Here is a 22,782-nt window from a genome sequence, read left to right as displayed (position 1 = left end):
TAGAATGAGAGCTGGTAAAGGACAGGTGGAAATAGTGGAACTGGATCGGGGTTTTGTGGAGAGGTGGGTACCTAAACTTGGAGAACCAATGTTCGTTCCATTGGGTCCTGTGTAATAATATGTTGTTCCTCAAGTTTATGTTTAGCCTCACTGGCAATGGATGAGGCAGATGCGAGACATGTTTAGGTAGAAATGATGAAGGGAGTTAAAGTAGCTCTGGGTTCCAATTTACACCCAAGGACAGAAGTGCTCAAGGAAGCGGTTGTCTTAACAGTGTTTAGTCTCACCCAAATGCAGTAGACAAGGTTGGATGAGGTACATGTGAAGTTCTTCCTCAAGTCTGTTTATGGCCCTGGATGAGCGTGAGGGGAAAGTTGTAGGGACAAGTGGTGCACCTTTTGGGGTTGTCTGGGAGGGGGGAGGAGGAGAGGGAAGAAGAGTAGACATAGAAGTTTACCCACAAAAAGAAAAAAAGATGTTGGCTGTTGATGGTGTCATGTTGAAGTTGATAAAACCTTGTGATGCCCAAGATTAAACAAAACTCATGGATGGATTTTTAGCAAAACATTCAGAATTTTGGGACCTGAGTCACAAAACAGGACAAACCAAATTTGGTCCGTAATTTGTACAAGTTACAAGATGCCCCAATGATGGTTTCGATACCAGGAGTTTGTCACATGTGGCACTGAGACCAGGTTTAACTTCTTAAAGATCTACACAAAATATGAGAACTAAACTCACCATCATTTTCAAGCAAAATCTTTTCTAAATGACTATTGTGGATAAAAACTGTGCTGATAAATTTATTCTTTCAAATGATCTTTCATCAAATACTTAAATATTTTATTTTATAAATTTTTTTATTTTTCACACCATAAACCACATTGACCAAGATACATACATTTTCCTTTTCAAATATGTACAGTGTCATTTTCTCCCCCCCTCCCTCCTCCCATCCCACCCTCCCTACCTCCCCCCCCATTCATTTAAAGTACAGAATCTAAGATACATTAAACCCGTCAAACAATGTTGTCATTCAATAAAAATAAACAAGAAATTCCACTGAGTCAATTCTTTTCATTTCCTTCTCCTTCCGTCATTTTAGGTGGTAGATGTCCCCGGTAGGTTTTCTCTACTATGTTTCATGTATGGCTCCCATATTTGTTCAAATATTTCAATATTATTTCTTAAATTATATGTTATTTTTTCTAATGGAATACATTTATTCATTTCTATATACCATTGTTGTATTCTCAAGTTATCTTCTAATTTCCAGGCTGACAATACATTTTTTTGCTACAGCTAGAGCTATCCTAACAAATCTTTTTTGTGCACCATCCAAATCAAGTCCAAATTCTTTGTTTTTTATGTTACTTAGGAGGAAGATCTCTGGGTTTTTTGGTATATTGTTTTCTGTAATTTTATTTAATATTTGGTTTAGATCTTCCCAAAATTTTTCTACTTTCTCACATGTCCAGATTGCATGAATTGTTGTTCCCATTTCCTTTTTACAGCGAAAACATCTGTCAGATACTGTTGGGTCCCATTTATTTAACTTTTGAGGTGTAATGTATAGCCTGTGTATCCAGTTATATTGTATCATACGTAACCTCGTGTTTATTGTATTTCTCATCGTTCCAGAGCATAACTTCTCCCATGTTTCCTTCTTTATCTTTATGTTTAAATCTTATTCCCATTTTTGTTTCGTTTTACCATTTGTTTCCTCGTTCTCCTTTTCTTGCAAATCCTTAAATATTTAAGTAATATTTAAATGTCATAATTGTACTTCATACTGTCATTATTCATACTGGAGTACTGAATATTTTAAAATGGACAACTTTGAACATGAGGGGTATAACTAGATGAAATCTCCACCCTACAAACTTGTAACAGCCAAGTGGAAATTTGCCTTCAAAGTTCTGAACGGTTACTGATGACTGGTATGTACTTATTAATGCTGTTCTTGCGTATGTAATGCTCCAGCTACAAATTCACTGTCTTGCAGAGACAAAAGAGAAGAGGAACTTGGTGAATATTATATGAATAAATATGCCAAGCCAACGGCAGGTGACCAGTAAGTATTCAGTTTTGTCAGATTTGACAACCCATGTGGTTGCATTGTAGAGCTTAAAGATAAATGGAGAAGTTTGGATATAAACCATCCTCTCTTATATTTTTAGTTTCTACGGTGCATCAGATGAACTCTCGGATGACATCACACAGCAGCAGTTACTACCTGGTGTAAAGTAAGTGACCCTTCAAAAGCATTAAGCTTTTAACTATGTGTATACATTTTCAATTAGAACATAACCTGGTCTAATTCTATATTTTTCCCACTCCATTCACACAGAGATCCCAATTTGTGGACTGTGAAATGTAAGGTATGGTGTTTACAAATGCATATATTGAATGCTTAAACCTGTATGTCCTGAACATTTCTGCACATTTATGAAAATAACATGTCAAAATGAAACAAATTGCAGGAAGTACTTCTATAAAATTGCATAAATATCTAGAATGATCAAACAGTAACTACGAATGCATGCTGATGTTGTCCTTTTTGCTAAACCATGGTTTCCTCTCCATTACAGTTCCTCATGCTCTCAATCACATTTTTCCATACTTAAGCTCTCACCCTTTCTCTTTTCCACTGTAAGTGCAGATACAGTTGTCCATATCCTTGCCTCTGTCCCACCAACTTCCACATTCCATACATCATTCTCCATAATTCTGACACCTTATTGTGATAGCACCACCAAACGCATATTCCCTAGACTCCTGCTCCTATTTCATTACGTTCTTTCAGCATTTCTAAAGGGCGATTCCCTTATCGCCTCCCTATTCGTTCTTCCATCTCCACCAACAACCCCTCTTGTGTCAAAGAGCACTTGCTTGTGCAGCTGAAGGAGGCTATCTTGCTTCCCACCACCTAGGACCCCAAGCACACCCTTCAAGTGAAGCAGCGATGCACTTGCCTTGCTTCCATTTTATCATGTGGCATCTTGTGCCAACAATGTTGTATCTTCTATGTGGGAGAAATCTAATGCAGATCAGATGACCACTTTGCAGAACCCCTTCATTAAGTCTGCAAGAGTAACCTCGAGTTTCCAGTTGCCTGCCCTTTTAATTTGTAGTCCCACTTCAACTCCAGTATCCTGAGTAAAGTTCAACATAACATTGAAATTCGACATCTTCTGACTTGGCACAATTGTCAAATTTGATGACCTGGCCCGAACTGAATTTTTCTTTTGTTCATTCTGTTTTTCTTTTGCTTTCTGGCATTGCAGTGATTTAAGCTCCCACCTCATTTTTTAAAATTTTTTCTCTCTTTGATCTCATTAATCTCTTTTTGAAGCCTTGGACTTTTCTCTTTAGTACTGTAATTTTGTCTCATGGTATACTATACCCTGCACTTTTATTGTGGCCCCATATTTTTATTCTTGCCCCACCTGCTTTACTATGTAGTGCTTAACTTGTCTGCAAAGTGCACAAAACCAAGTTTTTCCACTGTACCCATAACGATAAGCAGTTCGATTCAATTTACATCTCATTGGACAAGTGTCATTAAGACTTCACTATCCTCTCAATGAGAACCACATGGTTCATTCACAGTCTTTTTCCACTCTGTACTTTAAAGCTCGTGTGATTTCTAACATCCCTCAGTTCTGATCAATTATTTAAAACGTTAACTCTGTTTCTATCTGCACTGATGTGTTCCACTTTATTATTATTTTCAATTTCCTGTGACATTTGACTCCAAATGATCAACAGAAATAATGATAATATTTCTGTGGAAAAACTGATTACAAAATGTAAGACATGGGTTCCTGCTGCTAATATTTTGTAGTGTATCTAATTATTTTTCCCCTCCTTTTCCAGATTGGTGAGGAACGGGCAACTGCAATTTCCCTGATGAGGAAGTTTGTTGCCTACCAGTTTACAGATTCAGTAGGTACCTTTTTCATCATTATTGAACACCAAATTGGTTTGCTGACAAAGTTAGCTGCTGCGCACATGGTATTCACACTTGAGTGAAATTTCTGTCTGTCCCTGTTTTGATTTCCTCTACCTTCATCCCCACCCATTTCTGTTTCCCAAGGTAATTTGTGTCATTTTTTGCTTGGTTATCAATTCATTTCCTGATGTTTAGAAAGTGACTCTCATATTGTCTTCCTTCATTGTGAAGAAGTGTGCACCTTGGTGACTCTACCCATCTCAAATGTTCTGTAAAGCCCTGAAAGAGATATAGATATCCTTGTCATATTTAACTTGAATGTGGCCTCTGCTTTTGGTCAGAGCCAATGCCTTTGAAGTGATGCACTCGTATCTGCCAGGACCTGGGTTCAAGTATGTCAGCAGCTTGATCAAAAATGTTTTCCTGTCATTTGCCTCTCCATTTTTGTTTAAAGGCATTGCCACATTTTTCTGGTGCTTGTAGATCTTTCAGATCCCCACAGTCAGGTTAGTCCATGGTGAGGAAGATTGTGAGTTCATGGCTACATCGGAGATAAGCACAGTCAAAGCAATCACTCATTTTTGTAGTGAGGGATCCTGCATTCTGTAAAGTTCCGTGATGATTAAAGGACTGTATTTTATATGATATTATAAACTGGACCACCATCAGGTTGTACTTGTGCAATCAGATGATAATGAACTTGACCTGACATTGGCATTGCATAGACCTAGATTCCTTTATTGTCATGAAGAGTACAGAACATGTAATATAACATGAAATTTCCTTCTGCCAGACAGTCACCATTAGTGTTGCCCAGTGGCCCTTACAGTAAGAGAGAAAGAGAGTGCATTAGAGTCACTGAGTGTTCGTGGATTCGCCTCCAGCGCTTCTGCAACTACACAGACTCCTGTTTGATCCATTAACCACCTGAGCTCCAGATCCAAACCTCCGATGCGATCAAGAAGTCTTCAGTGTCTGAGGCTCCTCTTGCCCTCAGGACCCTTTCAAATCAGCCCATCTGCAAGTCGCCCATAGCCTATGTGTGTTCCTCGCTGAACTTCTTGCCGGCCTGCTGCTGTGGTCACTGTCTTGTAGGGTCGTCTCCTCTGCTTCTCCTTAAAGGGGGTGGGGGAGGGGTGTTCTCCCCATTCCTGGTGCCCTGCATGGATCTGCTGCTTCCCTGGAGTCTGTAACCCCTTGTGGTCGCTGTTGAGCATAGGTGCTACCATCTTGGGCATAGACCCCTTAGTTCCAGGATTTTACTTATAAAAGCTGTTGGCTTCTTTGACAAGTCATTTAAAGCTAGTATGGAGCCATTGGGACTGCGTGGATGAACCCTTCGGTGCAGCGCTGTGTCTGCGCTCTGCTGGACTGCTTTTACAGCAGCTTGGCAACGACACCATTTTGTTTTTGAATATCCTATCCATTTAGATCCTGTTCTCCCATCATCCCCTCAACGCTCCCAGATTCTATGCTTAACTTCCTCTTCGTCTGCTCATCTTTAGCACAAGGGAAGAGTCTCATGTGGTCAAACTCCACTTGCAAAAGTATAAGTATCGAGCCTGATCACTAGTGGAGTGCGGCAGCATGTCTATTGGCTATGCAGTCATGCTGCCCTTTCAAGGAAGAGCAAAATACTCTCAGCATTTATCTGGTTGATTGTGAGGCCTTGCTCTGAGCAATTTTGATGTGCACATCATCAAAAAAATCAGTGATTTAATTGGTTTCAAAAGTACTTCACTGTAAAGTGCTTTGTAACATTGAAAAAAATGAAAAAGTCAGCATTACTCCTGTCATGGTTTTGGTCAAAATTGCCCTTGTCCACCATTGTATCTGTTCACAAACTGTAGCTGAATAACAATCTGCCAGCACCTCTGCCTTGCTGAAGTATTGCTGCAATATTTACTCCACCAGTTCAGTTTAGGGCAGCATGTTTAGGGTAGCAGTTAGTGTAACGCTGTTACAGTGCCAGCACTCGGGACTGGGGTTCAAATCCCATGCTGTCTCTAAGGAGTTTGTACATTCTCCCCATGTCTGCATGGGTTTTCTTGGGCCAAAAGGGCCTGTTACTGTGCTGTGTGTCTAAATTTAAAAAAAATAATTCGCTCGCTGTTGGCTTAGAAACATGCACAAGAGAAAATATTTAGTTAGCATTTGTTTCTTTCTATGTATTAATTTCCCCAAATCATCTCCAAATCTTGTAGAAATTCTCAGGTTTCCATAAATATTTTTGGTAGATCCTTGAGAGCATGGGGAAACCTGTTTTGCACTGAATATTTCTCGGCAATATTCATTTTCACACTGTTGACTATAATTATGAATTTACTTTTTGGAACAAGCTATAAGCCTTTTTGAATAAAACATTTTTATTTGCTTTTTTTCCATCTCCAGCCCCTCCAGATCAAGTCCATAATTTCTCCTGAACATGTGAAGGGGTACATTTACGTTGAGGCATACAAGCAGACACACGTGAAGCAGGCCATTGAGGGTGTCGGCAACCTCAGAATAGGGTTCTGGAACCAGCAGATGGTCCCCATCAAGGAAATGACTGACGTGCTGAAGGTGGTGAAGGAAGTGACCAACTTGAAACCCAAATCTTGGGTCCGTCTAAAGAGAGGCCTCTACAAAGATGACATTGCACAGGTGAAACGTACTCTTTGCAGTTAGTGGGAAAAAAAATCCTGGTGTATTGAGTAAATGTTCTTGCAAAAATATTGTATATACTATTTTCTTTGATTTGAGTTGTCTGAAAGTAGAAGAGTGCTGTCTTGATTTTTCTGTCAGCAGATTTTTTTGGGGGAATGTTATCGTGTTTAGTTTTAAGGTTCATACTTCAGGAACGGTTCCTGTATGATGAAAGCAGAAATTTGCAAGACGGTTGCTTGGAAGAGCAATTTAATTTATGTGGAAAGGCTAGAGAAGATGACAGTATTTTCATTTCATCACTAGATATTGATGTATTATGTAGAAGTTGTTTAAATGAAAAATGATGGCTGGTGCACCAGTTAAGAGCTTGTGGTATTGGAGAAGTGTGTTACCGTGCGTTAAAGATTATTGAAATCAGAGTTGGATATTCAGGTATTTTTTGACTGGAATGATTTTGCTAATGGACTGCCCTAAGGGTTAGTTCTTGACCATCAATTATTTACAATTTCTATTAATAACCTGGATTGGGAGTAGAATGTATTGTATCCAGCTTTCCGGATGACAGGAAAATAGTTGGGGGAGTTTGTTGCAACAGGATGTAGATAGCTTGAGCAAGTGGATGAAAACTTGGCAAATGGAGATGGGTGAAGTCATGGACTTGTGTGAAAGGAATCTAAAGGAAGACGGTTGGAGAAAGATTATAGATGAAATACAGAGGGATCCAGGTATTCTTGGGAATGAATCTCAGAAAGGTAGAATGCTGATGTGGCAAGCGCTTAAGAAGTCAATAGCTAATTGGCATTTGTTGCAAGAGGATTGGAGTTTATAAATAAGGAAATATTGTTACATTTGTACAGGGTATTGATGAGGACATAGCTGAAGTACTGTGCACATTTTTGGGACCCTGATTTAGGAAAAGATAGACTGTCATTGGAAGTTGTACAAATAGATTTGCTAGACTAATTCCTGGGATGGGAGGATTGACCTAAAGCTCAAATCTGTATTCTTTTTAAGATTGATAGCCGATATTATTAAAGCACGAAAGGCTAAGTGTTGAGATATTTCCATTATGGAGAATCTTGAATGAGAGGGTCAAAGTTATGAAATGAATCAGTCATTTATCACTGAGGTGAGTGTGAACTTGTCGCCGAGGGTGATGAATCTCTGGGGATGGTTATGGGAGACTAGATCATTGGAATATTTAAAGAAGTAGATGTATTTTTGAAAGATCAGAATCAGAATTTATTGACACGAACATGTCACAAAATTTGTTGTTCTGTGGCAGCGTCTCGGGTGCAAATATTGCTACAAACTACAATTCAAAGTAAGAGAAAAGTGTCTTTGGTTCATTGTCCATTCAGAAATCTGATGGCAGAGGGGAAGAAGGTGTCCTTGTGCCATTGGGTGCTCGTTTGTCTTCAGGCTCCTGTCCATCCTTCCTGATCGGAGCCGAGCGTGACCTGGGTGGTGAGGGACCTTGAGGATAGAGGCTGCTTTCTTAAGACCCTGCCTATGGGAACAGGCATTAAAGATGAGATGAGATCCGAGGTCATCTTGAAGGGCAGAGTGGCCTTCTTGTGTGTTTACTCTGCTCTGCCTCACTCAGTTGACCTTCATAGACTTGCTTTTCCATTCCAGGTGGACTATGTCGAGCCCAGCCAGAATACAATTTCTCTGAAACTGATCCCAAGAATTGATTATGAACGAATTAAAGCTCGGATGAGTTTGGTGAGAGCTCACTTTCACTGTTTTTCTCAATGATGGAACGTGGCTGTTTCTGAGTAATCTGTGTGCCTTGTTGTTTAAAACAAAAATCTACGTGGATTTTTAATGTACATAAAACAAGCCAAGTTGCTGTGAGCTGTGGGATTTGTGTTGAAAGTAATATTTTCTCCTTCATGAAATCTCGATAGTTCTATGAATATTTGCCACTGAAGATTTGGCGCATATTTTTTAGTTGGAGCTTGCTTTTTAAAAAGGAGTTAATAATGGCAGCGTGGTTGACGTAGCCGTTAGTGCAATGCTGTTGCAGTAACCAGCAACCCAGGTTTGAATCCCCAATGAGTTTGTACCTGCTTGGGTTTTCTCTGGGTGCTCCGGTTTCCTCCCACCCTCACCGGAAACGTAAAGGGTTGGTAGGTTAATTGGGTGCAATTGGACAGCACGGGTTTCAATCGCCGGAATCAACTTCTACCATGTTGTAAATAAATAAATTTTAAATTCAAATGATCAAGTGTTTATCATGTAAATTTTGACACACAGAAAGACTGGTTTGCCAAAAGGAAAAGATTTAAGAGGCCACTTCAAAGACTGTTTGATGCAGAAAAAATAAGGTATGATTTTAAAATTCCTTTGCTGTAGAATGAAATAGTAAAGCATACTTGGATGTCTCTTGAATGCTAAATAGCGATTCCTTGTAACTTGCAGTAGCTAGTTGATTAACAGTCTGGTTAAAAATTTTTATTTGGACATACAACACGGTAACAGGCCCACGAGTCTGTGCGGCCCAATTTACACCCAATTAACCGACACCCTGGTAAGTTTTGAAGGGTGGGAGGAATCAGGAGAAAACCCAAATCATGGAAGAATTGTGGTAGCAAGAGCTCCTTTTGGAATTTACTTGGTCCTGGATTTCTGACCGACTTTCTGTCTGAAGTAGTTGCTTGGACCTTATCATATATCAACAACATTGTTCATAAAGGTAACATCCTTTTTTTCATGCTGCCCTTGAATGTTGGTTTTTGTGAAGAGTTTGAAGGCTACCAAAGTAAAATAAACTTCATTGAAATAATTCAACCCAACCATTGTGGCTTTTCAAGTGTAACTCTTTACAACTTTTTAACATGAAATAGCTTTCTCTGGATCGTAAGCTTCGCGTTGAAAATATTTCATGACTCCATGGGAATGGGTTGGCAATAAATTTGCTTTGTCTTATTTTCATTTTGGTTAATTATGCAAAATCCTTCATCTGATCACACCACGGTTAGTACAGTGCTAACAATCCGGATTAAAATCGGGCGGGCACTGCCTGTAAGGAGTTTGTACATTCTCCGTGAGTCTGCATGGGTTTCCTACCACCCACCAAAAACATACAGGGGGTTGGAGCTTAATTGGGGTGTGGCATGGCCTCGTGGACAGAAAGGGCCTGTTACGGAGCTGTATGTCTAATAAATTAAAAAGATCTATCAAAAGAATAGGACTCTATAAAGCTGCACATAACTAGACCCTCCTGTACTGTCCATATGACCAGAATATAGAGGAGTAGAAGTAGGCCATTTGGCCCTTCAAGTCCACTCGAGACCTCGATTAATTCTGTTGAGTTTTCATTAATATTAATTTAAAATGTTCCAAAAACTTCACAGGTCACTGGGTGGTGAAGTTACCTCTGACGGAGACTTCCTCATATTCGAAGGCAATCGTTATAGCAGGAAAGGATTTTTATTCAAAAGTTTTGCCATGTCTGCAGTTGTAAGTGAAGTCTTCTGTAGAATTTTTTTTGTGACAACGTGGTTTCTAATTTTGTATTAAAATGGATTTACCCACATTATCTAAGGCTGATTTCTAACTGTGAGTGCTTCACAAATATCCTACTGGCTACCAGTACTATGGTAAACCAGAATGGTGCCCATTCCAGGAAAGTTGTATTGAATCTCCAACCTTGAATGGATGCTGGTGGAGTTTTGTTGCAATATTTAATGCGTTGAGTAGTTATGCTCTTGAGTAAAGCATGCCCCTTCTGTCAATTTGGAGGCGTTGTATGCTGTGAGGATGGCTTTAAAAGCTTGCAGAGGGATCTGGACCAGCTCAAAAAATGGCAGATGGAATGTAATGCAGACAAGTGTGAGGTGTTGCATTTTGTAGCATAAACGCGTGAATGGTCGGGCACTGAGGAGTGCGGTAGACCAGAGGGTTCTGGGAATACAGGAACATAATTCCCTAAAAATAGCATCACAGGTAGATAGGGTTGTAAAGAGAGCTGTTGGTATATTGGCCTTCAGAAAGTATTGAATATAAGAGTTGCAATCTTATGATAAAGTTGTTCAAGACAATGTTCAAGCCAAATTTGGAGCATTGTGTGTAATTTTGGTCTCTTAACTACAGGAAAGCTATCAGTAAGATTGAAAGAGTGTAGAGAGGATTACTAGGATGTTGCTGGGATTTCAGGAACTGAATTATAGGGAAATTAAAGTAATGACTTTATTTCCTGGAATGTAAAAGAATGAGGGGAGATTTGACGGAGGTATACAACATAATGAGGAGTGTAGATAGAGTAAATCCAAGTTGGCTTTTTCCAATGAGGTTAGGTGAGATACAAACCAGAGGACATGGGTTAAGGATGAAAGGGGGAACCTTAGGGAGAACAGAGTGGTGGGAATGTGGAACGAGCTGCCAGCTGAAGTGGTGAATGGAGGCTCAATTTTTACATTTAGGGAAGATTTGGGCAGGGACATGGATGGGAGGGATATGGAGGAATATGGAATGGGTGAAGGTCAGTGGGACTAGGTAGAATAATTGTTCAGCATAGACTAGAAGGGCCAAGAGGCCTGTTTTCTGTGCTGTAATGTCCTATGGTTCTAAATGCAGCATGCACCTCCCGCCACATTAACCAGAATTTCACCTGTACCATGGAGGGTGAGAGGGATTTTTAATCTTCATTTCACTTATCCAGCCAGTTACCTTTGAAATCAGGTATTGCTTAGAATTTAAGCTATCGTTGATTATTGAAATGCTCTTTGATTAAATGTAATCTTCATGCTCCTTCCTACTCATCTACCATTTTTCCAAATTAGATTAATTACCAAACAAAATAGTGCAATTTGCAGTTTCTTGAATTCAGTTGAGTACTGATGTTTTGACATTTCCTGTGTGAATAAGATTCTAGGATGGATGAGAACTGGTTGGGTACCCTATTTTGTTCTTTCTAGGATACTATTTCCCTTTTTGTCCTATTGTAAGTGGAACCAGGTTTCATAGTTGACTGAACCACGCAACCATGGGACCTTGGACATCGTAGTAATTCTCTTCAATTAATGCTATATAGTGGCATAGGAAAGGAGCTTGTCCCTCCTTAGTTCTAATTTTTGTTGGTGTTCTGTTACAGATTACAGAAGGAGTTAAACCTACACTTTCCGAACTGGAAAAGTATGAGGACCAGCCAGAGGGAATTGATCTGGAGGTGGTTACTGAATCAACAGGTATGTAAATTGCTTCAAAAGGAGAAGTCGCAGAGTTATTCACCAACAGTTTTGCATCTTCCACAGTTTCAAGTATTTTTTTTGTCTCTTGTTATTGAACCAGAAGGAGTTGTGGGGTGCAAAATGTCATGGTGCAGAGTTTATTTTGTCAACCATACAATGAAAAAAGTTGGTAGAAACGGGAAGGATTTAGGCAAGTCTTCCTTTTAGTGATGTCAAAAGGTTTTGAAGTGATGAACCCATTATACAGTGAAATCCCTGGTATCCAGCATCTGAAGGGATTGGTAGATGCCTGATAAGTGAATTTTCCAGTTGCTTGAGGTGGCATGTTGAATAATTGGCGAAGGGCACCAATTTTAAACTTCCATATTTTTTTAGCTATTTATTTTCTTTGATTTTTTTTTTGCCGGTTGTTTGAGGCTGCTGGAATTCCAGATTACAGAGGTTTTACTGTATTATGGAGGACATATTACAAGAACATGGAAAAAAGCAGTTGTAAATGTGATGGTCATTGTGTATGCTCAGAATCATGATAGATGATGGCTGGTCTTTCATCTTCCGTCACTTACTTGCACTAACTTTACAACAGCTATAAACTATAGATCCTTTGCATTAAATGCATTCATCGACTGAGTTTTGTTGTAGTCTTGAGTCCTTTATCCGGACATCTAAAATCTGGAAAGCTCCAAATACCGGCATTTTTTTCCTGGTGCTGGTACAGTGGAGGGAAAGAGAGAGAGAGAGAGACAGCAGTGCGACTCAGGTGGGCGAGTGGGGAGAGAGATGGCAGCGTGACTCTGGTGAGGGGGGGAGAGAGACGGCAGCACGACTCGGGCAGTCAGGCAGGTAGGGGGAGAGAGACGGTGGCGCGACTCGGGTGGGCGAGGAGAGAGAGAGCGACGCCAGCATGACTGGGAAGGGGTGGATACGTCAGCACAATTTGGGTGGGCTTAAATCTGGGGCAGCTGGCTTTTGTTCTGAAGTCCAAAAAAATTCGAAATTCGGAACACACTGTCCTCCAAAGGTTCCGGATAAAGGATTGTGTACCTGTATAAAATTGCAAATCTGCAATACTCATTGAATAAAGAAGTTCCATTTCTGTCTCAAGGACCCAAAGGGTTGCCATTTCCCTTGGATGGACACTCGTCCCAACCAGGAAATGACCCATTAAATCCTACTCTTTAATTCCATGAAGGGAAATGTGAAACAAGTAAGGGGTTCGATTTGAAACGTTGACTGACCTTTTCTACCCATGCATGCTGTCTGACCTGCTGAGTTCCTCCGGCAATTCTTCATCAGAAATATTCAGCTTGATTGGGTGAACAGGTTATTGATGCTAAAGATCCTCCAGCAATAGTCAAATCGCTGTGTTGGAAGAGGTGTTACTATAAGATGTAGTATTTGCCCTGTCTACTGAAGCCTGAGTTTTTAGACTTATGCTTGACAAGTATTGGCCTTTCTTTATCAGTATCTGGTCAAGCTGGGCATTGTTTTTGCCATTGCTTGAGTTTTCAGTTTTTGGTTAGCATCATAAATTGATCATTGGTGATTTTATTTCAGGCAAAGAAAGAGAACACAACTTGCAACCTGGAGATAACGTGGAAGTTTGCGAGGGTGAATTGATAAACCTGCAGGGGAAAATTCTGAGCGTGGAGGGCAATAAGATCACAATTCTACCCAAACATGAAGATCTGAAGGTAACGAAAATGTAGCTAAGAATCATTTGTGGAGAAACTGTGACTTTTTATTTATGGTAGATGTTTCTATTTGTGTCCACAATTATTTAAAGCAATTTGCTTTTAAATTGAGCCAGATTGGCCACACACACAAAAAATGGCAGGCTCTAATCTCTGCATATTAAAAGTATTACTTGCAAATTTAAGCAAGGAAAACCCATTGTTTTGGGGATCCAGCAAATGTAGTGAGGAAACTAGGTCAAACTGATGGGCAAAAAGTCCTGCTGGAAGTGTGCCTGTCTGCAGAGTTGGTGAGATCGTAACATTCTGATGATCATTTTGGTTCATTCTCTGCTTTGTAAAGTTTCTTGCATGAATTCTGGATGTTTTAATGGTCAATGCATTGGGGGGGAGGAGGAGGAACATTCAGAAGGGATTAATAAAAGTTTAGCTTCAAACAATTATTTCATCTTTTTATAGATCATGTGGTAAACAGTTAATGCAATTGATTGAGTTCGGGCTCGAGTTGACATTGGAATGTGCAGATGGGGTCTTCCTCAATGAAAGTGATTCAATTTAACACTGAAATAAAAGTAGAAAATGCTGTAAATACTTCAAGTAGCATCTGTTGGGAGTGAAACTGTTAATATTTGATGAGCGATCTTCAACCTGCTGCATAAACTCATTTTCTCTCCTCACCGATGCTCCTTCACTGAGGGTTTCCAGCAATTTAAAAAAAAATTATTTCAGATTTCCACCATTTACTGTTTGTTTATTTTTAGGATCCTTTGGAGTTTCCGGCCCATGAATTGCGCAAGTACTTCAAAATGGGAGACCACGTGAAGGTGATAGCAGGGCGTTATGAGGGAGATACGGGACTGATCGTGCGTGTCGAGGAGAACTTTGTCATTCTATTTTCAGACTTGACAATGCATGAGGTAATATTTTTTAAATTTCAAACTCAAAAATTGTACTATTTTGAAGAAATTATAATTCATGGAGAATAGCAACTATTTGCATTTGAGTAGCATCTTTTAATCTAGGAAGGCATTGCATGACACTGTAGAGAAGTCTTCTGACAAATATCAACACCCAGCCATAAGAAGATGGGTCTAAAATCTGAAGTTTTAAGGACCTTAAAGGGGAAGCTTGACAGAATTTTGGAACGTAGCACTTGTACAATGTTATTTCCACCAGTTGTGGGGCGAAGGGTGCCAATGGTGTGTAAGAGAGCAAAGCAGGAGGTGCAGAGCGATCTTGACAGTATATGGTGAGATACTGATAAAGAAAGGCCAATACTTGTCAAGCACAAGTATAAAAATTCAGGCTGCAGTCGACGGGGCAAATACAAGTCAGCAACAATGTGAATGTGCGAGTTTGTCTTGTGGGGCTGGGATGGAGAATGGAGTCAGAGTGGTGGCTTGCCCCAAAGGCTCCAGAATATGGCTTTTAATTGCAGCTCATGGAGAGGAAAATCCTTTTTACCAAAGAGGCTAAAGATAACAAGATACATAAAACCCCTGGTATCTGGCACCTATAGGGATTGGTAGATGCCGTCTTGGTAGATTTTCAGTTGCTTGAGACTTAATCTTACAAGGCCTAACTGCTTCAAGAATACTATAATTTTATTTATTTATTTTCCTGCATTTTCTTTGCTAGTTGCTTGAGATCTGGGTACTAGGGGTTTTACAGTATGTGGAAGGACTGGTGTTTATCTGAAATACTGAAACATCGACTCCAGAAAGCAACTTGTTTAAATAGTGAGACAATTGTAATTTCAAATTCTGGTCCAGGGACCTGATGAATTATTGTTTTCTATGTTCATTCAAAACCAAGTCACACACAAGGTGGTCCTGTAAGGAAAAATATAATCTTGTCAGAATAACATTATTGTTGTGTGTCACTTTGGGAATGAATGGCTTGGACCTTCCTGTTGGGATTCAAAGGAAGGAATGGATGTCAAAGTGTCAAGTGTTGGTAATCAGATAATTATGAAATGTAGAGTATATTACATTTGTCCAATCAATTTAAATGATCAAACTGATAACTGCAGTAAGCATTTCTTGCATCAAAGGTTAACAAATCTGCAGAAATTATTTGGGTTAGGAATTGATCGGAGTGGGTGGTGGGGGTGACGTCCTTGTTATGAACAAGGACATCAGAAGGGACCAAATGTTCTTTTTTCATTTCATAATTTTGTGGGTTTTTTTCACATGAAAATTATGTCTTTATAAATGTAGGTTTTTAGAGGAGGATTGTACAACCATGTCTCTTTCTGGACAGTGTGTAGGACAATAGTCAGATGTCATTATGAATCCTGGCACTGCTCACTCACCACTGCCTGTTTGTTGAGCAGTTCGTAAAAATTGCACATCCTTTTCTGATCGTTTTGTCTAAATGAAAAGCTTTTTGCTTTGTTCCATTTTTTTCCTCAAGTTACTACAGGTTCCTGCATCCACTGCAAGGGATAGCAGATGCATTTCTTCAGATTATTACAATTCACTTAGAGTTATTTAATGTCTTTAAATTTTTGTGGCATCCAAGGTGATTCTGGAATATTGTACTGAAGTAGGATTTTTAATAAATATTTTCCTTCTTTACAAGGTCGGTCACAGATCCACGCTGGTTGGAACATAGGAAGTAGGAACAGGAGGAGGCCAAAATTGGCCCATCGAGCCTGTTCAGCCATTCAATACGATCACGGCTGATCTAATTTATGGCCTAACTCCACCTACCTGCCTTCTCCCCTTCTCCCCTAATTCCTCTATCATGTAAAAATGGCTCTGTCCAATTCTTATCTGTTTAATTCTGCTCGATAACATAAATCCTGTATTTGGGTAACTGACACAGTGACGATGCATGGTTTCAGGCAATTTATTCCCACTGTTTTTCAGCTGAAAGTGCTTCCAAGAGATTTGCAGCTGTGTTCAGAAACGGCATCTGGAGTAGATGCAGGGGGTCAGCATGAGTGGGGTGAACTGGTGCAACTCGATCCACAGACTATGGGAGTCATTGTTCGGTTGGAGAGAGAGACGTTTCAGGTATGATATCTGGTTTTGATCACAGGAATTAGGCTTTTAGGATCCATTATCTGAACATATACAGTACATAACTCATGGAGATCCTACTAGAGAAGTAATAGATTTATAATTTGCATGTGCAGTGTATTCAGTGATTCTTTATGATTGAAAATTTTGATTTAAAAAGTTCTCGAGCACTTGGAAATACTGGCTGTTAAGAGTAAGTCCAATTCTTTTTCTTGGGCTAAGAACAGAAAGCTGGAGAAACTCAGCCGGTCAAATGGTGTATTTTATTTTTTCTTTGGCTTGGCTTCGCGGACGAAGATTTATGGAGGGGGTAAAAAGTCCACGTCAGCTGCAGGCTCGTTTGTGGCTGACAAGTCCGATGCGGGACAGGCAGACACGATTGCAGCGGTTGCAGGGGAAAATTGGTTGGTTGGGGTTGGGTGTTGGGTTTTTCCTCCTTTGCCTTTTGTCAGTGAGGTGGGCTCTGCGGTCTTCTTCAAAGGAGGTTGCTGCCCGCCAAACTGTGAGGCGCCAAGATGCACGGTTTGAGGCGTTATCAGATGCAAGGATCGACAATGAGATAGACAACAGACTCGCCAAGGCAAATAGCGCCTTTGGAAGACTACACAAAAGAGTCTGGAAAAACAACCAACTGAAAAACCTCACAAAGATAAGGTGTATTTTATATAGCAAAGATAAAGATACAGAACCAACGTTTTGGGCTTGAGCCCTTCATCAATGTGTAGCTCAACCACGAAATGGTTCTGTATCTTTATCTTCGTTCGAAGGAGTACACTGTTTGACCTGCTGAGTTTCCCCAGCTTTGTGTTGTTACTTCATACACAGTGGCTACAGACTTTCAAGTTCCTTAGGTTACCTGTTAGTAATTTTTTTGCTGGTCACACACACCAGTATCAAATATTTCCATCTCAGTCCAGGGCATCCATCTGCAGTATTATATCTTGATGTTATTTTCTCTGATAATATTGATTGATTGTTTTCCTACTTTGGAAAGAACTATCCTAGTGACTTTGCATGGCCAGATTCCTTTCTTTTTAAAATATTTTTATTAATTTGATATATAGAAATATTACATGTATATATTGTTTAAATGTAATTTGCGCTGATGAGCTTTAATCAGAAAATATAGTCAAAAAGGAATGAAATTAAACATCAGCAGGTTTTCCCATTTAAATGCTGCAGATCGTTATTGAATGAAGATCTACCGGGACCAATGCCTGAAGAGGGCGCACAAAATCAGTGAACCGGTGCGGACTCGAAAGGCCAACCTGGCCTGTTTCTGCTCCGTAAATGGTTATATGTATTGTGATTATCTAAATAGACCCATCTCTTCTAGTTATAAAAGAAACAAAAATAAGAACGGAAAAAAAAGATGCCCCCCCCCCCCCCTTTACTAATCTAACCCCTCCCACTAAACACAGTCACCAGCAAATAAATTTTAAAGAATCAAGTATCGGCTCTCGGACATCAGATAGAAAATTCCCAGAGCTCCCCTGCCTAAGAAATCAAATTATGATAATAGTCCATGGATGGGCCCCATATCTTGTCAAATTCAACCTTGATCTCTTTAACATTATATCTAATTTTCTCCATACTCAAGCAAGAGATAACATCCTGTAACCTTTGGTGCTATGCTGTCTTTCCATTTTATCAAAATTGCTCGCCTGGCCCTCAATTATGTTAAAACTAGTATTCTTATTTGAGTTTAATTCAAGGAAATCCTCTCTTCTAGAGAATAACCAAACCATGCCATAGAAGGATAGAGTTTTAAAGAATGGTTCTTGACTTTCTGGACACTCCCAGAACATATGAATCAGAGAGGCCTCAAATATTTTACATTTGTCACAGAGTGAATCGACATCAGGATAAAAACAAGATAATCTGACTTTGAACATATTTAAGAGAAATCTGACTTTGAACATATGTATTCTATGTACACCTTTAAATTCTAATAAACAATGAAATGCACAGAAAGAAGATTTATTAAATAAATAAATCTGAAATTGATGTATTCGAGTCTCGTCCCTGAACATACTCTTGTCCGTCAACCTACTATAAATAAATAAACCATAGCAAAACTTTAAATCAAAAAATAAATCAAGAACATTGGTGTCAGGAATTTGAGGAAAATTAGAGAATTTGGACTGAACAAAATGCCTAATCTGCAGATATCTTAAAAAAAAGAATGCCTATCAGGAAGGTTGAATGGCCAGATTCCTATGTAGGGATGGGATGGGATGAGATAATGGCCCGATTTTATACAATGCCTAACAGAAGGGCAAAACTTGCATCTCAATTACTCAGGGTTAGAATTTAATCCACTTTCCGGATGGAGCCTGCAGTCTTAACGATTTTGGTTGCACGGTTCCATTATCATTGTAACATTTAATTTAGACAAAAGCGCAGTTACAGGCCCCTCAGGCCCACGAGCCTGACTTGGCCAAGTATCCCAATTAATCCACAGCCCCTGTACGTTTTGAAGGGTGGGAGAAAACTGGAGCACCCAGAGGAAATCCACGCAGGCACGAGGAAAAACGTACAAACTCCTTGAAGACAACGCCAGAATCGAACCTAGTCGTTGGCGCAGTAGTACTATTGCGCTAACTGCTACGCTATGTTCTAAGAGATTTTACAGCTATTTATTAAATAATATCGGACACTGAATAACACATGAAGACATTTGCAAGGGGATCGAAAGCTTATTTGAATAGGTTGCATTTGAGTCTGGTTGTCAAGCATGTAACATTGTGAAAACAAAACCTGTACAGGCTGGAATTTTGAGCTAACAATGAGAAGCTGGAGGGACTCAGTGAGGGAAGGAAACTGGGTAGGGGCTAAGGTGATAGGGTATTGGATAGAAGGTGAGAGAAATGGAGAGACAGGTAGAGGGAGAGACCTCTGGGGAGTGGAGGAAGGTTAGAGAGGAAAGTAGGAATGGAGACAGTGGAACCATATAGAGATGAGGGTTACCTTTCCTTCATAATTCACTTTGAAGAACATTGGGAAGTCTTTTCTGTAGTTAGTCCAGTTGAATTTACGGTAAAACTCCTGGTATATGGCACCTATGGGGATTAATAGATATCGGATAAGTGAATTTTCCAGTTGCTTGAGATTGCATGTTGCATGATTTGTGAACTAACAGAAGGCACTCCAATTTTAAATAGGTGTGTTTTTTACCTATTTATCTTCAGTGATTTTGTGCCAGTTGCTTGACAGGGGTATTACTTTTATACTTTTTTGTAGACGGTCATAATAACAATGGGATATCTGAGTTTCCCGGAATACCTTCCTCTTTCCTGTCATAGACAATGAGGTTGTGGATACTCAAATGCTTAGTTTTGGAATTTCTGTTGAGATCCCATCTACACTCAAAAGTCTTGTTTTTTTTAAAGTTAGGATATGGCCTTCCTGATCTCTTGGTCAGGAATAGCAGCAAAACTGGACTGAATAAGCTACATCAATGATAAAGATGAAGCCTAGGCTGTTTTTGAATGGAATCCAATGCTGTCTATGCCCTGAATAAATTCACCTCCATTCTTGATTCCCAATGCCTTTGGTATATGGCTTTGGCTATTCTATGGGGCTTGTGCTTGTCACAGCAAGTTGCTAGAACTCCTATGCCCTTCTACCCTCTATCTGTAGTTAACGTTCTCTTAAATGTGGCCTGTGAATTGTATGCTCTTTGATCATGTAGTATTTGTCTTTTCCAGGTCCTTAACATGTATGGGAAGGTCATTACTGTACGGCATCAGGCCATAACTCGGAAAAAGGACAATCGATTTGCAGTGGCCCTGGACTCTGAGCAAAACAATATTCACGTGAAAGACATTGTTAAAGTCATTGATGGACCGCACTCTGTAAGGCTTGCTTGATGTGTTTTCCTTAAGACAACAAGAACAGTAATTGGAAATAGCTTGTCAGAGATTCACCAGGGAAGTGGGCCCTTCAGCTCACCAAATCTGCACCCATTTACACTCATCTTGCATTAATTCCATTTATAATTCTCACCACATCTCAACAACTCCCTACCCACCCCAAGTCAATTTACAGTGGCACTCAACCTATCAAAATACATGAAAGTGGTGTCGCAGGTAGATGGAGTTGTAAAGAGAGCTTTTGGGGCATTGGCCTTCATAATTCAAAATATTGAGTATCAGAATTGGGATGTTATTGTAAAGGTATATAAGACATTGGCGAGGCCAAATTTGGAGTATTATGTGCAGTTTTGGTCACCTAATTACAGGTACACATTCCCCTCCAGTTGATAGCGGTATACAAAATTATGAGAGGTATAGATAGAGAAAATACAAGTTGGCTTTTTCCACTGAGGTTAGGTGAGATACAAACCAGAAGACATGGGTTAAGAGTGAAAAGGGAAAGGTTTAAGGGGAACTTCTCCACACAGAATAGTGGAACGAGCCGCCAGCTGAAGTGAATGTGGACTCAATTTTCACATTTTAGAAAAATTTGGACAGGTACCTGGAATGGGAGGGGTATGGAGGGCAATGGACTGGGTGCAGGTTAGTGGGACGAGGCAGAATAATAATATGGCACACTAGAAGGGCTTGTTTTCTGTACTGTTCTATGGTTTTATTAGTCTGGGACGTGGAAAGAAACCCACAAGGTCACAGGTAGAACCGGTAAACTCACAAACACCGTCAAGGTCAGAATTGGACTCGGGTCTTTGGTACTGTGAGTCAATAGCTCTTCTTGCTGTGCTACCGCGTCTGGATTGCCAGATACACCTGAAGTAGGAACGTCACCCAACATCCATCACTCAAAATCCAATTTTAAAAAGGACAACAAAAAGCTGTAATGTGATTGCAAATTATTCCACAATTCAGATGAATTAAAGTGAGAATGTTACATAGACACTTAAATACTTCACCAATAGCATTATCGAAGTAAGGGTTCAAAGTAAAGCAAAAATGTATAAAGCCAGGTTATTCCTATATGTAAGTGAAAACTCAAACTTCGGAATATTTAATTGAAAATAAGAGTCTGAATATGTCCTTTACTAATATTGTTAATTTGTTGTTCTCAGCCACTAGTCGATCTGTTGTATATTTTATTCACTTTATTGCTATTCTTTCTGTAAATAATATTATTCTCCCAAGTCTTTGATACTTAATATTCACACAAAATTCACCTAGCAACCCATTTTCTGTAAGAGAAATGTGTAGCTTTGGCCAAAGTATGCAAGCAAACAATATTTAATCCAATGCCAAATTAATTTTCAGGGCCGTGAAGGTGAAATTAGACACTTATATCGTGGATTTGCCTTTCTACACTGTAAGAAGTTGGTGGAAAATGGTGGCATGTTTGTTTGCAAAACTCGCCACTTGGTACTTGCTGGTGGAGCAAAGGTCAGCAAAACACATTTTTAAAAAATAAGGTATAATTACAGCCTTAAATTAAATAAAAATTCCCTAAGGTGATTGAGAAATTATTTATTTATTTTTATAAAAAGATGGGAAGGGTATTGTGCTTCCTATGCCCCTTGTACAGGTTGGTGCTAAAGATCCTAGCACAGGAAATTTATATTCTAAGTTTTTTCAAAGGTAGTTTCAACGTCAAGTAGTGATATAAAATGCTACCAAATATGGTGAGTGCAGGTATGGGTCATGCCAACTGCACTGCTTTTGTAAATAAATTAATTCAAACTTCATATCCTGTTAACAAAGCCACAGTGACTGTCCATCAATCCTTGTTTTCCCAGGTGCAGATGAGTCATCTCCCTCAGGTTGCTTCTAATATCCCTTCTAGTGAAGTTAGACATACCAACCTGTCATTACCTGGCCTTTCCCTCAATTCTCCAGTCACCTGGCACTACTTGTGTGACCAGAGAAGATTTGAAAATTCCTGTCAGAGCCCCTGTAATCTCCTTTCTTGTCCCACGAGCAATCTCGGATTTAGTTGCTTTTAAGCCAGTTAAGGCACCTAATTAGCACATTCGTTTGGATAATAACTTATTCTGCAGTTCCATCATCTCCACCTCTGAATTCTTCAACTAAAATGTCCTTAGAGAATAGGGTTGAGAAGCATTCATTTAAGACCTCGCCTATGTCTTTTGGTTCCATGCACAGATTGCCTGTTTGGTCCCTGACTCTTTCTCCAGCTTACCTTCTTGCTGAACTCTAATAACATGACTTCAAGTGGATCACTATCATCTGTTATGTTGTTCCTCCTCTTTGCTCTCTTAATTTATTTTTCAAAGTCCTTACTTGCACTTTGTATCCTGAGGTGCTACCACCTACCCAATT

The 22,782-nt window shown here is 39.6% G+C and overlaps 1 protein-coding gene across 3 annotated transcripts in view; it reads left to right on the top strand.

Moving 5' to 3' along the window:
* The window catches only part of supt5h (SPT5 homolog, DSIF elongation factor subunit), a 62,020-nt gene that overhangs the window by 25,902 nt on the left and 13,336 nt on the right, over positions 1-22,782 (top strand). For all 3 annotated transcript variants that reach the window (XM_069909008.1, XM_069909007.1, XM_069909009.1), the window contains 14 exons: positions 2,006-2,074; positions 2,181-2,246; positions 2,351-2,381; positions 3,880-3,948; positions 6,347-6,598; positions 8,240-8,329; positions 8,864-8,934; positions 9,964-10,069; positions 11,703-11,796; positions 13,357-13,493; positions 14,255-14,410; positions 16,367-16,513; positions 20,230-20,376; positions 21,760-21,885. In XM_069909008.1, coding sequence (XP_069765109.1) covers positions 2,006-2,074; positions 2,181-2,246; positions 2,351-2,381; positions 3,880-3,948; positions 6,347-6,598; positions 8,240-8,329; positions 8,864-8,934; positions 9,964-10,069; positions 11,703-11,796; positions 13,357-13,493; positions 14,255-14,410; positions 16,367-16,513; positions 20,230-20,376; positions 21,760-21,885 — 1,561 coding nt within the window. The remainder of the gene's footprint in view (positions 1-2,005; positions 2,075-2,180; positions 2,247-2,350; positions 2,382-3,879; positions 3,949-6,346; positions 6,599-8,239; positions 8,330-8,863; positions 8,935-9,963; positions 10,070-11,702; positions 11,797-13,356; positions 13,494-14,254; positions 14,411-16,366; positions 16,514-20,229; positions 20,377-21,759; positions 21,886-22,782) is intronic.

The sequence above is a fragment of the Narcine bancroftii genome, chromosome 13 (assembly GCF_036971445.1).
Source record: "Narcine bancroftii isolate sNarBan1 chromosome 13, sNarBan1.hap1, whole genome shotgun sequence".
Lineage (NCBI taxonomy): Eukaryota > Metazoa > Chordata > Chondrichthyes > Torpediniformes > Narcinidae > Narcine > Narcine bancroftii.
Note: the sequence above shows the minus strand (reverse complement) of the source record. Positions and strands in the feature narration are given on the sequence as shown.